At 43.5% G+C, this 12563-nt stretch overlaps 1 protein-coding gene across 2 annotated transcripts; it reads right to left on the bottom strand.

The window, feature by feature from the left end:
* Positions 1-280: 280 nt before the first annotated feature.
* Positions 281-8362, bottom strand: syt10 (synaptotagmin X; the record flags this gene model as incomplete). Of its 2 annotated transcripts, none has more annotated exons than XM_084573990.1 (7): positions 281-624; positions 2177-2306; positions 2430-2601; positions 2811-2931; positions 4771-5332; positions 7146-7539; positions 8161-8362. In XM_084573990.1, 7 exons carry the CDS (start codon positions 8360-8362, stop codon positions 553-555), a joined length of 1653 nt encoding a protein of 550 aa, XP_084430116.1. In that variant the 3' UTR covers positions 281-552. The 2 variants fall into 2 exon arrangements, with proteins under 2 accessions (XP_084430116.1, XP_084430117.1); XM_084573991.1 differs by having other exon boundaries at positions 8176-8362.
* Positions 8363-12563: the final 4201 nt, after the last annotated feature.

Below are 12563 nucleotides of genomic sequence, written 5' to 3'. Positions count from 1 at the left end.
ATTTTCTGAGAGATTTACCCAGCCCTTGCAGACGCTCAGTTCCTTTCATCCCTCTATCAGAACCTAACTCACCTGGTCTACTGGCTACTTTATTTTTATCAAGTAAATGTTTTCATGGCACTGAGCAGTGTAGCCCTTTTAACTTTGTGCCATTTCGGAGTAAACGGAAACACACTAAAGCGCTCCAGGGTTCAGAAAAAGGTTGCTCAAAAATGTTGACAGAGTTGCAAGGACGTCTTGCAGCGAGGGCTACCATTCATGTGGTCTTTGTGAATGTCTGGAAAATAAAAACCTTGCGAGAATTTTTGGAGCAGACATATGAAAAGCAAACTCTTCAAATGAATGACCGTGAGTGCTGTGCATAGCCAGCTCTGTAGAGCACTTCAAGAGATTTGCATTCACATTTATGAATAAAAATTGCAATCGAACCACGTAAGAAACATTTTGGGATGAATTCAGTTTTCAAACAACATGCTCTTGAGAGAGAGTGCAACTCGTAAAACAAACATCTGCTTTCTTACAGAGGCGATGTCATGACTCTACCTGCGAGCATTACGGTGTTTGTGGAGGTTTGGGCGAAGGACACGAACCTTGACTCTCAAAGCTTGCTGCTCTGCCAGGCCACTGCAAGGTAAGATATCAGAAAACACGAAACTTTACAGAGGCACGGCATCTCTTTCTTGATAACTAAGCAGGCAATTCTCTAGTCCGGAGGACACACTGTGATCATAGGCAAATTTAGCAAAGCTAGGTAAGATAGCACAAGAGGTGCAAACCCTTGAACAGTCACAACAACGTCAGAATTGACAAAGAATTGGGAATGATCCACTTTTCCTTTCATTTGTGTTTCTGAATACTTACATTTTCTCTTCACACAGTATTCTTTAGGCTCACTAGCAACTGTGTACACTTTATACAAGTCCCTTAAAGCATCCTTCTCCTGTTCCTTTGTTAATCAGCAGAATGTGTACCTGTTATCTTCCCACCGCACAAAACATCCCCCAAACACCAAATCCATTATAGTCATTTTAAACCAGGACTATTGCAAACTAAAAATGAGCCCCTCAGAATATCTATTTATTTGTTTTTGCCCATGATCACAGTTTTTTTTTTTTCTTTAATCAAAAGTAGTTTTACCACTGAAAATGGGTAATCACCTGTATTTTCCTATTCGTCAGGTGGGGAGTGGGTGTGGCAAAAGAGGAAGAAAATTGATAACATGTGAAATGTGAAATTACATAAACCGTGGCGAAACAGTTGGCCTCTGTCAAAAGAAGAGAAAATGAAAGGCCTTCCAGGTATTTGTTAGCTCTTAAATTAGCCACCAGTGCGTTCAAGAGTCCGCTGAAAAAAGTTTGCAGAGCAGGTAAGTACTCTTACAGGACTGACTGCCGGAAAAGTCCCCAATGTGCGCCCACCTAACCGCTCATTAAAGCCCTTTGTGTTTAAACGTGAGAGCGACAGTGTTGAAGGCCGCCTTTGACAAAGCTAGGCCAGCTGTTTCTCCTGCAAAACACATTTGCTAGCTCTGTACTGATGCGCGGAGATTGAACTGATCTGCTCACCTGACCTTCGACCAGACGGCTAATAAATGTTCCAAAATGTTAGATTAGAAAAAAGTTCTTTGGAAATATGTGCATAAATATGTCGTTCTTTCAAGGGAGTAGCGTAGGGAGTAGCACACGTATTAACAACTTATTGCTGCTAGAGGAAGAGTAAAGGTTTATGATTGCACTACTCCAGATGCAATTTAAGATATCAGCGGCTGATTATTGCTGCCTTCAAATGGTAACTACAAATGTCCTTCCTCTTGTGGTAATCACAAACTTGTAAGTTGAGGTTTTCGATAAGAGTCGTGTTCAAAATGTTCGATGTTATGAGCTCACAAGTTCCATTTGAAGGCAGCATATGTTGCAGCTGCCACCAGAATCCCTCAAACCTCGGAAATAATCTTAAAAACTAAATCACAAACTGGATAAAAATATATATACTTTCTATTTTGCCGATGATTCATGCACTCAGATTCAAATGCGTCAATCCGATGCGCCGTTGCCTCTCAGCAGCAGAGCAAGAGTGTGTGTGTATGGTCAATGTCACATTCAGAAGCTTTTGCGAAAGCTCTGTAAATGTGAACATCAGAGATTTCGAGAATAAAAGAAGAGAAACGTGTCAGTACCTCTCCCAGAGCGTGCCAGTGCGTGATTGGCTTCCGTGGGTACGCCAACATTTCGTTCCAGTGATCTCGTCCAAGGCCCACGGCGTCTGGGCCGGCGTGGCACACACCGATCACCTCATTGTGTCCAACCCTGAAAGTAATAAACAAAAAACACACGTTAACACGTACAGAGAGGCTTCTAGACGACCCAAATCTGCACCATTTTAACAGTTTTAACGTGTATCATGTAGCATATAGAGAGTGTTTAACTAACCGATCATAATCCATCACCATGATGGATAGGCTGACTTGTTCCACATTCTCCGGGGGGATGTCGAAGATGATGGCCTCGTTGTAGACTGGATTAAGTGTGCTTTTCTTGGTTGTTGTTTTTCTCTTCTTTAACCTCCGTCCGTCACATATCAGGTAAACCTTGACGTACGGATCTGGGAGACGCAACTTCACTGTTACTTATTTCTTAATTTCTACAACTGTTTAAACGACAGCTAAATGCAATGCAAACTATTTTCACAGTCAAAAGATCATCAGCGGCCTCCCCTCCGGCTCTTCCAATTCTAAGTGGCCACCTGCCGCCTCGTTTCACCTAAGTGTAATTTATGGCTTTTGATGTGAGCCTTATTTACTGTCGGGTTACCTGAAGAGCCTGTGATGTCCATGGCTTTGAGGTTTCTGCATTTGATGACCGTCAGGGTCATTCTCCCCGCTGTGGGGAGGTAGCACAACGAGTACATGATCTCCCCCAGGTCAATACTCTCCTGGAGTACACGAAAAGAAAGACAACAGAATGCATTTAGACCATTTTAACAGCTTTGGCTGTAGTGTGGAATCAGAAACGTCAAAGCTGAGCATTGAACAGCTCACTATGTTTCAGGTTGAGCCTTTAATCAGCTCATTTAATTAACTTAACCTAAACCATGCTAGCACTAGTCTCTCAGGATGGCATTAAGTCCACAGCTCTGCTCCAAACAGAAATATCTCAGTAAGTTTTTATTATGTTTTATAACTATTTGTGCTGACATGGCCATGGTCACAGAGACTGAATCATACTCAGTCCTCCAACACTACATTTTTTTCTGAAGTGCCACCTTAGTGCAATACATGGACAGATATTGACATTTCATTTAACAGCGTCATCGGATCAACATTTTGTCAAAGTTTCATTTTTAGCTAAATTACCCTCAGCCGTACTTATATTTAGTCATGATTAGCATATGTTAGCATGCTAAAATGCTAAAATGCTAATTAAAGATGCTGAACAATGTAAACCTTGGGGAGTATGGCTTATCACTTCGGTTCTACTTGGTGTAGATGCAGGTTTCAGTTACTTTATGGATTTATATTGAGATTAATGTGTTGGCTGCATCATTGTGAAGTATGTGCGTGACAGAGAGCTTTTATGGCACATGTAGCATCAGACGTTTGTAGTGGTACAACTGCGGATTTGAGTGGAAGTATTTTCCATTTTAATTTTAAGTTCAACTATAATTATATGCTCTGCAGTAAAATTATGTCACAACAGAGAGGCAGTTTGCAGAATTAGCAAATGCTCCACCGCTGTCAGAAATGCTTTGAAACACCAATTCACACCAAAAAGCAGGATATAAATAACTATGAATCAGTTCAGCTCTGGGATCACTTGCTGTTGGATGAGTCTCAAATACTAGCAGCGTGGTCTTATCTAATGGTGTATGAGTGACGCACCAAGAAAGGTCATGATATCGCTACGCATTTTGCATTTTCGGCGTGTTACCTCACATTACCCCTTACCCCCCTAACCATCTTCATTTCCGTCTTTCATGAGTTGCAACAGCTCAATTTGTTCATCATGTATTGACCCCGCACCAAATTTTGGGTTGGACATTAGACATTAGACTCCTTGGTGAGTAATGAAGGTACACCACACTGTGACTGGCCTTGCCCATGTGGTCCCTAAAGGTAGTCTCAAAAGTTGGGACAGGTGCCTAAGGATGAAGACACTGATTCGAGAAACAGCAACATAAAACGTACCCACCCCAAACAAAGGCAAATAAAGTCAGCCAGTATGCAAAACTATATGTATTGCTCTTCTGCTGCTGCTAATTTAATCTACAGAGGATGAAGTGAACCTGGAAAAACAATGGCTCAGTGTTTATCACAATGAAAGCGTTCATTAATAAAGCTCTTGAGCAAACTGTGGCATGTGTTAACGTGGGAGTAAATCGGGGCTAAATTACCCCGTCTCAAATGAGGACCCAGAGTCTGCAGTATGTTTGTTTACCTACATTAAGAGTTTTAGTCGTTGCATATATCTGACGGTGGATATTTTGGATCTCTGCTGCTATATTTATGTCTGCAGAATACCCAGCAGTTTCTGGAAAATGCGTGTGGGTGTTTGGCCGGTGTAATGCGTTTCCCAAAGCATTTGAATTATGCAGTGTGTTCCACCTGCCACTTTTGTGAAACAGTGCAGAAACATTCAGGCTCTTAGAAGTGAATCAGAACAATATTTCTTCGTTTCTGTAAACATTGTGAATTCCCGTCATCACTGCCTTGTAGAACAACACTATCCACATATGTGAGGATCTGGTTGTACATTAGTGGGAAGGACAACTCACCGTAGTTGCTGCGTGAATGTCCTTCCACACCACTGCCTCCCTGGAAAGATCAGAGAGTTCAAAGAGGTTGTCCACCACCACCTCGCCAATCATATCGTGGCTGGTGAACCGGTCGAAGTCGTACACGCTGAAGTGCAGCTTGCGGTTGCAAAGCTCATCGTACACCACGGGAAAACAGAAGGTCTCATCAAACATGGGGTTCAGATTCTTGCGGTGGACTCGCGTCTGGTACTTCTTCTTCCTCTCGGGTAGCAGGTAGATCTTCACATACGGGTCGGAGGTGCCCGTGAAGTCTTTGGCGGGCAGGTCCAAGGCTTTGAGGATCCTCACCACCAAGGCCTGCTCCTCGTAGTCGTAGCGAAGCGAGAAGCTGAGCTTTCCGCACGTCTCCACGGGCTCTTTGGACTCGTCCTCCGAGTCCACAGACTTCTGCTTGTAGAGCTCCGGCTTTATCCTTCCAATGCTTACTGTAGAAGACTGGCGGAGAGGCACTGTGTCCATGCTGAAGTCAAAACTGGTGACATTCATCTGACGAGGCAGGTGGCGCCGGAATGAATTGTGCCTGTTGAAAAGGGTAGAGGGCATCTGGTAAATGTCTCGGTTCTTGAGTGGCTTTGCTATAATGGCTGCGAATGTTTTGATATGTATCTACAGGCTTCAGACAAATCAAAAAATCTAGTGTAGTCCATAAGTCTATAAATATTCAGTGAAAAACCAACTGATACTCACACTTACGCCAAATTAACTGAGGCCTAATATGGCTGTAGTTCCCTGTATGGACAAAACTCCTAACCAGTGGCATAGATATGAACGTGATTTATGCATGGTAACTACAAATAAGACCTATCCAAGTCAAAAATTGTCCTTCTGAGCCTTAAAAGTCTCTTTATTTAAAATTAAGCCATCATAACCTTGGTTCTTTAGAAAGAGCTGTACCAGGCAACATTAAATCACAGTGGACTGACTTTTTGCCACCACAGTCTTGAGGTTTGGGAAATGAAAACACCATCTTCATCACCTGAATGCTGCAAATTTGAATGGAGTTGACATCTTTCGACAAAAAAAAAAAAAAAAAAAAAAAAAACACGGCTGTGTTTGACTCGCCAATCTTGTCACCTAGCAACTGACCCTCCTCCTTTATGACAGTAAGACAATCACGGCGATCTGACAGCCGCGGCACAGGAAGCACAGCGGAAGATTAAATACTACGCTCAAGCACCGTAAACAACATAGAAGGCAGCGCGTCGTCTAAGCGACGGCACGAATCTGAAGAGAAGAAGGAAACAAAACACAGTGAACTCTGACTGACTTAACATAGATTAACAATGTGCTCTACTTCTCATTGTTTGTGGTTATGTTGACAACCTTTAATCCTGTTCCAACCCACGTGGAGTCAATCACATCGTCGTCTGGCTTCTACTAAAGCTTAGAAAGTCACTAACATATGCAATGACATATACATGTGTCATTGATTTATGAATATGAAAAAAAAAAACATGTTTGGACTTAATCTTGTCCTCAAATTATCTCTGAAAATAATGTTCAATCATCATTTTTTCCAACGAGTCATTACTTGCTAATAAAAACAAAGTCAGGAGCACATCTGGCTTCTTCTCTTTGGTGTTGTACATCTTAAGCTAAGCAACAAAACATTAAAATCGCAGCCACTTTGTCACATGAATCACTCTCAAAGGAGAGGGACGTGGAAGTAGGCATTGTAATCTTTAACCTCGCCTTTCTGCACCACCTGTGGGTGTATAGTTCATGAAGACTGCGGTAGCGGTGTACTTTAATTAACAAGCCCAAGGACAAACCAAAGCAAGTGTCAATAACTGCTTCCTCTCAGATACCGAGCACAGCTGCCTGGTGCGTCTCACAAGAAACCAACCTTCCACCATGACAGATCCACCCCACAGCAATGCTAATTGTGGACACACTACTTTAAACACGGCGCCCGAAAAACAAAGACGAGCCAGAGCTGATGGTGGTTTAATTATTGGGGATGCTTCCTACCGTTGCCATAGCAGCTTGACTCACGTGATTATAGGGTTCAAACTGCAGCGAGGAGACGACGTGCTACGCATATAGTTCGTTTCAAGGTCACCAGCACAGCCGCTGATGATCTTCGTGACACGTGCCAAACCACCTCGAGGACAGTGGCAGCACTGTCACAAACTGTCAGGACGGTCTTTGCTCTCAGTTTTGTGTGTTTCTTACGGCAGCGGTGGCGAGGAAAACAAACCAAAGTGCGCCTGAATGTGCTACCATTGTGCTTTAATTGTTAGCACCAGATTCACATGCTGCGTATAAATAGCTTCCTATCATTATCATGTCCTCGGTGCAGGGGCAGATCGGGAGGGGTCGTGTGAGGGTACCTGGAGGAGGACGTCGGCTCGGTGGTCTGCCTCTGGATCTTAGCCTGCTGGCTGAGCTTCTCCCTCAGGGCAGTTTGCACCTCAGCTGGGATGTCTGGAGACGTCTGGCTGATCTTCATGGCCGCCTCCAGGAGCTTAACCGTGCTCCGTCCGTTCACCTTCACTTCCGGCGGGTACTTCTTTTCCACCTCCGCCACTTTACACTCGGTGACCGGCGGGGAGCTGGGTGGAGGCGCCTCGGGGAAGCCCACGTGGAGGCCATTTTCAGCATGCGCTGACAGAGCCTTGCTCCTCCAAATGGGCCAACACAGCTTCCAAAAAACAAAGAGAGATACTACCAACAGGGCGAGGCCACAGAAACCCACGACCACAGCAAGGAGACTAATAGAGATGTCTACATGTAACCCATAGAGGAAGGCAAAGGTGACACACACAGAGAGGATAGGGAAGGCAGGCGAAGGACAAAAATATGACACACAAACATGCAAGGGAGAAGGAGAAAAAAGGGAGAGAAAGCAAGCTGTAAGAAAGAGGGGGCAGCATATGCACCTGTTTGACATAGCAGGGCAATGTAAAGTCATTTAAAAGGAGCCGCAGCATCAAGAAAATCACATTGAGAGGAGAAACATTATTCTAAACTCTGATCTTGCTGATATTTAGAAGTTTACAGTTAAATTGAAGTGATACTGAGTAAATTTCCCAGATTACAAAGTGGAAAAAAAGAACGAAAACACCAGAGAATGAGAGGATGATCCTTTCCAGAAGCTCCACTCCGTTTATTTTCCACCTGTTGCTATTTGATCGGTGGAGACTGGGGAGCAGCGAGATGCGTAACAAGTAGATGAACACTCAGAACAGTTTCACATGTTAAAATGAATCAAACTCGGCGTCTTTAATCCGTTTAAACTGGAGAAAGCTGCCGATTTACTGATTTAGATTTGATTTAGAACAGAGAGGGCGGTGATTAATTGAGAGGGTTAGGAGAAGAATGGAAATGACTAAATGTTCCATTTACCTGCGTTTCCTTTACCTGGTATGCTGCTCTCCAGGGGGAATATATCCGAACATTTCTCCCGGTCTACGTGTCCCGTGAGACAAAGTTCCGTAACGATTTGGAGAGCCCTTTGGCACAAGGTGATGCTGTCCTCCGTCCGGACACTCATGTCTCTCCTGTTAAGCCATTGCACGCCGGAGGAGCCGGGAGGGTGGCGGTTCATTTGGACACCTTTTTTTTTTTTTTTTAATTAGTATTATTCACGCGCCGCGGTGTGCAGCCTGTCGGAGACGGCAGGGAGGCGCGCTGCGTCCTGATCCATAGCCAGCGCGCAACGAGGAGCGACTGGCCACACGTTGGAGTAGCAAAGAGTGGAGCGCGAGAGTCCAACCCTCAGTGCGTCCAATAGCGACGGCGCTGGCGTTTAACAGCGAGTCCTGTTGGCTGGTGTCAGTAACGGGATTACTTTTTCTAGTAATGAGTGGCGTGTTCCCCCACGAGGCACTGGCGACCTGTCTGCGTCCCCGCCTTTGGTTCAGCACATGCTGCTTTATAGTCCTCCCCCACCCCCCAACAGGTCTTTGTCCCCTGTGACCCTGAGCCAGAAGATGATGAGTATGGAGTGGAGCTGAAAAAAGAGTCATTATCCTACATGTCTTTGTCATCTCAGTCTATAAATCAGAGATGGATCAGTCACTCCACACAGTGAAAATGCTAATATGAGGTAATGGAAAATAGGATGCAATATACAGTATACTGCACATATTTCAATGCATTTACATATGGCATTTATTATGTACTGCATGTACATACACCGATCAGCCACAACATTATATCCACTGACAGGAGAAGTAAATAACATTGACCATCTTGAGACAGTTCAGTGTTCTGCTGGGAAACTTTTTGACCTGGCATTCATTCATGTGGATGTTACTTAGACATGTAGCATCCACCTAGGCGAGACCAGACCATGCAACCCCACCCCGTAGCAATGACACTCCTTGATGGCAGCAGCCATCCCTAGCAGGATGCAGCCTGACACAGACACAAAAACGCTTCAGGAACAACTAAAAAAATAAATAAAATGAAGAACAGCACAAGGTGTTGACCTGGCCTCCAAATTCACTAGATCCCAAACTGATCAAGTATCTGTGGGATGATCCACAGATGCCCCTCCCCTCAAAGCCCCCCCCCCCCCCAAACAACATTCTGTTGCCAGACACCACAGGACACCCTCAGAAGGCCCATGTCCATTCTCTGATGAGTCAGTTTTGGAGACACAAGGGAGACCTAGACAATATTAGAAATTGTGGTCATAATGTTATGCCTGATTGGTGTATGATGAATAGCACAACTCTTATCAAGTCACTGTACCCCATTTGTGCTTATATATTCATACAAATATTTGCAAGATCCGTTTAAAAAGTGTCAATTTTGATTCAGATTTTGGTTTATTAGTTTGAAACCGGCACTATCTGGGATTTCTAATAGGTGTTTATGAAGCTGAAATGTATTTTTTAGATCAAACTGTACTTGACTTGTCAGTTTGATTTGACAAGAACACTTATACCAGATCGAAATGACTCATTAATGCACCTGTGACTTTATAGATTGCTGTTCTACAGTTGAGTTTTGCTTTGGCCCCACTTGAGACTAATGTTGTGTGATTGGTCACTGCATGCTGTAATCCAAAAACTCCTCAACAAAGTTCTTTGCACCATCTAACCGCTGGGACTTGTTTATGCCTAACCAACTGCTGTCTACCACATGCTGATATATGTTTAAGCTACTGACTGAATGATTAATTGATTTCCATTAATTACCATCTACCGTATGAGAATAGGGTTTGCTTTAACTTCATCCACATAACCGACTTTTATCCTTCAGTTTATTTATTTCAGACGGAGAAGTGACTAATTGACTTGACGAAGGTTTCTAATCAAGACACCAACAGAGAAGTTGTGTCTGTGGAGAAACAGAATTAAATTCCCATTATCCCCAACCACAAGTCATTTAATATGGAAAAAACACCCACTGCATACAAAATATATGTCATTCAGGGGGAAAAAAATCAAATCACAACATGTGAGGAGTCTGGACAAGATGAAGTCAGAAAGTTCAACTACCTTCGTCACTGTAATACAACGTTGCCGCTTTCCCTGCAGGAGCACGGGGCTTATCCGGCCTATTTTCACAGGGTGTTTCTTTTATTTACTTTGTACTCCATGTCAGCCTGTGGGGGGGCCTCACAAAATTGTAGTCAAGGGAAATTGCAGCGGAAAAAGAAAAGAACACCAACAACTGTAATAAAAGATTGAGGGTGATTCAGGATTTTGGGGCGACGGTTACTATTGTGTCCTGGAAGGGTTTCATAACAACAATGGAAATGAACCAGAACAGAAAAAGGTAAAAACAATTAACCCATGACTCTGGCTGGATTGTATACTGGACCGACAGGAAATTCAAGGCAAGTATGAAAAGAAAATTTGGACATCGTGACCATGCGAATTGGTCAAAGCTCTCTAGAGTGTTTCTCATTCACGCACATGCACAGATAGCAGTGTGCTGCCATGCATTGGCTGCAATTTCAATTTCAGGTACTCAGTCAACAACACGCCTTTACAGCGTGAGCCACAACCCCGGAACTGTATGGCTTCCTGGATAAAACAATATTAAGTCCAATGAACAGGGCTGTTAAATCTAATGTAGTGTGGAGAGAGTAGCTCGTACCTTGGCTCCAGAAAACCTGTCTTCTCTACTCCAGAAATGTTCCTGTCATCCAACGCCATAAACTCTGTAACCATATCTGTAATATTTTTCACCTTGAGGAAACTTTTCACTTGCCAAACGTCCAGTTTGTTGTTGTTTTGGTGCAGCCTTTGTCTGAGTGTACTTGACATGATCACTAGGATCACTAGGATGTAGGATCTCCTACAACTACCTCACCAAACATCAATATTTTACAAATTGCTGTCTGACTGACTTCCGGTCCTAGAGTAAAGACACGTTTAGTCAAATGATTTTGCTTCTTCTTCTTATTTTCTCTGCAGTTTTGGCACATGGTTTTCAAAGGTGTCCCTTTCCCTAGCAACGTTTTCGGTCGCTCCTGAGGAATCCCAAGGCATTCCCGGGCCATATGAAATACTGTATGTAATCCCTCTAGTGAAGTCTACGTATACCCCAGAGTCTCCTTTCTAGCTGAATGTACCTGGTAAACCTCCAAAGAGAGGCACCCAGGAGACATCTTCACAATCTACAACCATCACAACTGGCTCCTTTTGACACAAAGGGGCAGGGGCTCTACTCCCTCCCAATGTCCTCCCAATGGCTGTGGAGACTTGTTGTTTCTTTTAGACCTTACGTGACATTTTTTACCTCAAAAGTCATATTGTTATTTACACTTACAACACTTTGAGTTGTTGAGTGCAGACATAATAACAACATAAATCTGTCCTGCTAAGATAAAAGTTCACACCGCTAAGAGGCACAGCCTGTGTTCTGTTTTGCTTCTTTTGTTTGTGTTGCGGCTCAGCCTGTAATGAAAGTACAAACCGGGAAATACTAATAGTGTGAGCAGTGATTACATTTGTGTTGATTAAGATAATCACGCACTAACTTTTCATTCCCCCAGCCCTCCCTCCTTGCAGCGTACCAATTATCAACTTATAACCGCCATTAAAATGCCCTTTAAAGTGTGGCTGATTTTCCTGCCATACTTTAGCGTCCCAGCAGGCTCAGCCACCGAACAAATACTGTTTGTTTCTCTCCACAGTGCCTCTCTAGACATTAAACAGAGGATATAAACTCGGAGACCAAGGCAATCTTGTGAGACAGTTTACCGACAATGTATGTCCTGTTGTCTAGGAGACAGTCCCACATATCAGAAGATTTGAGTTTGCCGTGGGAAATAAGACACTCTGGAGGCAAGAGATGCACTACTGAATGCACAAAATATACAATATTTGGCACAGTGTCTTGTGTATTGAAGGTATTCATTACTGCAAAAGGTCACGAGAGGCTTGGAAATGTCCTAAAGAGCATCGTCCAATTAAATGATTATAATATAGTCCACGTAGCCACACTGATGGCTGTATGCATATGTGGTTCATATCAGCTTAATGTGTTGCATTCGGTCTGCTCAGCCAACTCCTGTACAGTACAGCAGCTGGCTAGTTTGCCCTTCTGTTGGTTAATTCTCACTTCTGGAGGTCTGCCAAACAGCCATCTGGTTTTGGCTTCACGACTCAACACGCTAAGCACAGCTCTCAAAAAAACCTGAAACAATGCACTTATGGGAGGACGGTTTTAGCAGAGCGTGTAACAGTTAGTCAATTATCTGATTTTTGAATGCATTTATAAAATAATTTTGTTAAACATCCAAGCTTCCAGCTGCTCCAGTGTGATGGATTGCTTATTTTTCTCAG

Source organism: Chelon labrosus, assembly GCF_963514085.1.
Source record: "Chelon labrosus genome assembly, chromosome: 23".
Lineage (NCBI taxonomy): Eukaryota > Metazoa > Chordata > Actinopteri > Mugiliformes > Mugilidae > Chelon > Chelon labrosus.
The sequence above is the reverse complement of the archived record's forward strand: the minus strand, read 5'-3'. Positions and strand labels throughout refer to the sequence as shown.